Consider the following 5,070-nt stretch of genomic DNA (forward strand, 5'->3'; position numbering starts at 1 on the left):
ATCTGTCTCCCATTTCCTGAACTTCAGTGCTCCTCTTTGCTGGCAGGAAATCGGTCAGTGTAACACTGGACTTCACCTTATTTACCATCGTCAATAAGCCCTCCCCTCCCAATACTTACAATCGCAGAAATATTCACCATGCACAGTCTCAACACTTTGCTGTTATATTCTTTTCTTTATTTTTTTAAGCTTCCTTTTGTTGCCCTGTGCTCACGAAGCGAAAAGCGGGGTTAAGCGATCGGTCGCGTATGTTTGTATGTATGTATGTATGTATGTATGTATGTATGTATGTACATTGACATGACAGAAGTAAATAGACACCATGATTTTTAAAGAATTTATTTATTGAACATTTGAAGTATATTTGATCCATTTTAATATGTACACGAGTATTTGGTAGACTTTCCATTTGCAGATTTCAACGCTTTTACTCTTTCAGGCATAGAATGAATGAGTTCTGAAATTTTCTCTTGTGGGATTTCTGCCCAGGATTCACACAAAAGGTTTAGCAATTCTGCCCATGATGTTTGTTTCCTGGACTTTTTTTCCGCACAGCTCGATCCAACATGACCCAGAGGTGTTTAATGGGATTCATGTCAGGATACTGACTTGGCCATGGAAGTCGCTTGATCCCATTTCTGTCCTGTCATTCTTTGGTCTTTTTTTGCAGTGTGGCATGGAGCTCCAACTTCCATGAAGAGAGTTGTTTTTGACCATCTGACCAGTGAAGAAGACTGGGAGACGTCCATCTTCAGGGATAGAAATGTATATCGTAGAGTTGATGTTGCCAATACACTCCAAAAGCTCTGATTGACCAGCGCTCCAGATTTCTCCCCACACCATTAGTGAAAAAAAAACCCACCGTGTTTGACAGTTCGCTGCAATCGATTCAAAGAACTCTTGACTGGGAAGTCTCCAGTCCCATATGCGTCCACCGTCAGAAAATTGAGCAAATTGGGACTCATCTGAAAAAAATGAGATTGCCAAAACTCCAAGGGTCTGTTGGCCATCTCGTCAGCTCACTTTTCTCCTTTGAATGTGAGCTGGTCTAAGAAGAGGTTTTCTCAGAGCTGCTCTCCCATAGTAGCCCAGTTGATGAAGGTACTGCACGGCAGTTCTTGAGCTAACTTGGACCTCCTCTGCAACATCTGCTGCCTTGCAACGGGGAGTTTTCTCAATGGACCGCTTGACAGCTCAAAGACACCTTTCTGAGGACCCAGATCGACCAGAATGGGAAGCTGTGCACTCCTTACCTTCGCTGGTGAATTGCACAATCACCTGATTGACCATAGAACGCTCAGAACCTTGGCATTCCGCTATCTGATGCTGGCTGACTGCACCTTCCGTTTGGCCAACAATTCGTCCTCTAAATATTTCAAAGGTCGTGTGCTCCCTGGGTTCGAGGCATAGTTGTTTGTCTTACAAGACCCAGGAACTCGCTTCTGTAAATAAATAGTTGAATATTGGTTCAAATCACTGAGTAAAACTTGCGTTATACAGATGAAATGAAGAAATGTAAGGTGTCTATTTAATTCTGTCATGTCTGTATGTATGTACGTACGTGTCTGCATTTTAAAAATTCATTTTCTCAGCCGCTGTTAGTCTGACAAATTGTCAAAATAGGTGTGCTGCCTCCTGTGGAATGTTTTTTAGTCATAATTATGACTTCATAGGTCACATGGTACAGGCGCCATCTTGGAAAAACCGAAATAAATTGCACCTCCATATCTCTGCAACTGCTCCATGGAAAAAAAAATTCAAACATGGCTCATTTTCAAGTACTCCCCATGGGGAATAAGATATGGCAGTGTCATCGGTGTCTTCATTATGACATCATAATTCGAAAAGTGCAACGCTTGATCCGGTCAGTATGAAAAAAAAATTTTTATTTGCAATTGGTGAAATACACCAACTGATCAATGCAAATCTTTAACTAATTGATCAACTGCCCATGAGAAATATATTTTGCTAAAAGTGACATCACCGGTCACTGGCCTGGTACCATATTGGATCAAAGGAAAAAACAAAAACAAATAACCTAAATTAAAAAAAAAAACCACAATTTGGCTTGCACCAAATCCTTCTCATGACTACAGGGTATTATATGAATATCATCTAGTTTGTTTAGTTATTGCTTACACTTCACATCATTTTTTTTTCATCTTTTATTTTCACAACTGCAGCAACAGACGAGTTTACTTTTTTTAAAATTTATTTTATTTTTTTATTTTTTATTTTGGTTTTGGTGTAAAGCGGTCAACATTCTCTCTCTCTCTCTCTCTCTCTCTCTCTCTCTCTCTCTCTCTCTCTCTCTCTCTCTCTCTCTCTCTCTCTGTCTGTCTGTCTGTCTGTCTGTCTGTCTGTCTGTCTGTCTGTCTGTCTGTCTGTCTGTCTCTGTCTGTCTGTCTCTGTCTGTCTCTGTCTGTCTCTGTCTGTCTCTGTCTGTCTCTGTCTGTCTCTGTCTGTCTCTGTCTGTCTCTGTCTGTCTCTGTCTCTGTCTGTCTCTGTCTGTCTGTGTCTGTCTCTGTCTGTCTCTGTCTGTCTGTGTCTGTCTCTGTCTGTCTGTCTCTGTCTGTCTCTGTCTGTCTCTGTCTCTGTCTGTCTCTGTCTCTGTCTGTCTCTGTCTGTCTCTGTCTGTCTCTGTCTGTCTCTGTCTGTCTCTGTCTGTCTGTCTGTCTGTGTCTGTCTGTCTCTGTCTGTCTGTGTCTGTCTGTCTCTGTCTGTCTGTCTGTCTGTGTCTGTCTGTCTCTGTCTGTCTCTGTCTGTCTCTGTCTGTCTCTGTCTGTCTCTGTCTGTCTCTGTCTGTCTCTGTCTGTCTCTGTCTGTCTGTCTCTGTCTGTCTGTCTGTCTGTCTGTCTGTCTGTCTGTCTGTCTCTGTCTGTCTGTCTGTCTGTCTGTCTGTCTCTGTCTGTCTGTCTGTCTGTCTGTCTCTGTCTGTCTGTCTGTCTGTCTGTGTCTGTCTGTCTGTCTGTCTGTCTGTCTGTCGATATGGAAGTTCTCAATAATGACTCCTCTTTTGCTGTTTTGTTTACAACTCCAGATACTAGGTTGTCAGGAAATGAGTATTTAATTTCTCCTTTTACCAAGAAGCTGGTGAAGTCTGAGCTTGGACTCTTGGTATTGTTTTCTTCCTGTCTTCCCTCAGGCTTTGAAGCTCATAGACCCGTACAGTCTCCGAGTGGTTATCCACCATAAGCTGCCCATGACCTCATACCACCACCTTCATTGCGACAGATTGCAAACTTGTTTTTGGATCCAAATGCTGTTTTATTGTTTGTTTGTTTGTTGTTGTTTTTTAAATTATTATTCATCACTACTCACTACACCAATAAGCTGGAATGATTTTTGCTTGAGTAGAACGCACAAAATTGTGTTAACCATGAAAACTTCATTCAGGTAACATGGCAGTGTGTTCCATTCATTCGGCAGCTATCCATCTTGCTCTGACAGCAGTGGCAGTGATGGAATTTGAATATAAAGGAAGGATGCAAATAAGACTTGAAAGATGATCCTATCGTGGATTTCAAAACTCTGGATGTATTCACTGATTTAGATGCCACCTAAGCTGAGTTTTAACGCTTTTTACCCACACATACAAACCCTTAGTTATGTATAACCTCTTTAAGGTGAAATTGCCCAAACCAGGTGCAACTGTGTAAATTATCTCATTGTTAAATATGCATGCATTCCAGTGATCACGTGTATCTTTATCGTTTTCAAACTCTTTATCCACAAATGAACATTTCAGTGCTCTGCAGGAAATCCATATTGTACTCGAGCACTTGTTTGGATCGTCATTTAATGTGCAGCTGTGCCTCTGATGCAGTGCCCCCTGTCGGTTCGGGTAGCATTTTGGTATTTGTTTTGGCTGCTCATAATAACTTGCCTCTTCTTGAAAGGCACCGTGGCCATGGGACTTTAACGTCCCCTAACTCGTGCTGGCAGATGGGACGCCTGGTTTAACGTCCGTCCGAGGGACGGCACACACATCGACGCCTCGCCGTGCATGCAAAACATGAGGATGATCGGTTACAACTGGGTCGAGATTATAACCCATAGCTCCGGTCCAGTGTGCATTCCTCTCGGCTATCCTACCAGCCCACTTGTTTGGACGAATCTATTTCTCCTTCCCCAAATGTCACATGTTTATAGCGACATATCAGGTTGAAGCTGAATGTGTCCTGAATTGTTTTACATAATGTTCGTCAAATAAAGTTGATATTCTATTTTGTGTGTGTGTGTGTGTTTGTGTGTTTGTGTTTTTTTTTTTTTTAAATCTTTGTTGGTTTTTGTTTGTTTGTTTTGTTGTGGTTTTTTTTTTTTTTCAAAACTCAGGAAAAAGTGTGTTTTATTATCTCTGCCCATCGAAGGTGGATGGAAGTTGTTTTCAGCCCTGTTTGTGACATCTATCTATAATTCCAGCAATCTGTGTGTGTCTGCGACTGCCGTTTCTCGACAACCGCCAGTCCGATCTGATTGAAACTTGCCAGGAATATTGGCGGGGACCCGCGGATGTGCCTTTTCAAGGTTTGATATTAATCGGACGAGCGGTTCCCAAGTTACAGCCATTTTATTGCTTTTTTCAGTGTTGGAAAGGTGTATATATCGCAGCTGAAGTGTCGTTCCACCTTATCATGCCATTTTTTCCCCAAAGATATCTCAGAATAATGATAACAGCATATTAATAATCATAATAATAGCACAATAATTGGCAGTAATAAAAAGAATAACGTGATACAATGACCAATGTCTGTCAACCAATAATGACCGATAACGTCTGTCAACCAATGACAGGACACGGTGCTATGACGTCATGAATGACGTCAATTAATGTTGTTTTTTTTGCACAATTGACGTCAATTCTTCTTCTTCGTTTGGTATGACATCACAATCGACGCTGGGGACCTGAGTATGTGCCTTTTCAAGGTTTGATATTAATCGGACAAGCGGTTTCCAAGTTACGGCCATTTATCTGTCAACCAATGACAAGACACGGTGCTCTGACATCACGAATGACGTCAATTAATGTTTGTTTATTTTATTTTATTTTTTTTGCACGATTGACGTCAC

The 5,070-nt window shown here is 41.5% G+C and overlaps 1 protein-coding gene across 3 annotated transcripts in view; it reads left to right on the forward strand.

The window, feature by feature from the left end:
- LOC147019293 (protein shisa-4-like) overlaps positions 1 to 4,226 on the forward strand; it is a 64,218-nt gene extending 59,992 nt beyond the window's left edge. For all 3 annotated transcript variants that reach the window (XM_085899670.1, XM_085899669.1, XM_085899671.1), the window contains exon 5: positions 3,146 to 4,226. In XM_085899670.1, the coding sequence (XP_085755796.1) occupies positions 3,146 to 3,195 (50 nt within the window). In that variant the 3' untranslated portion in view covers positions 3,196 to 4,226. The remainder of the gene's footprint in view (positions 1 to 3,145) is intronic.
- The last annotated feature ends 844 nt before the right edge of the window (positions 4,227 to 5,070 follow it).

Source organism: Eptatretus burgeri, chromosome 10 (genome assembly GCF_056783735.1).
Source record: "Eptatretus burgeri isolate ZD-2024b chromosome 10, Ebu_testis_v1, whole genome shotgun sequence".
Classification (NCBI taxonomy): Eukaryota; Metazoa; Chordata; class Myxini; order Myxiniformes; family Myxinidae; genus Eptatretus; species Eptatretus burgeri.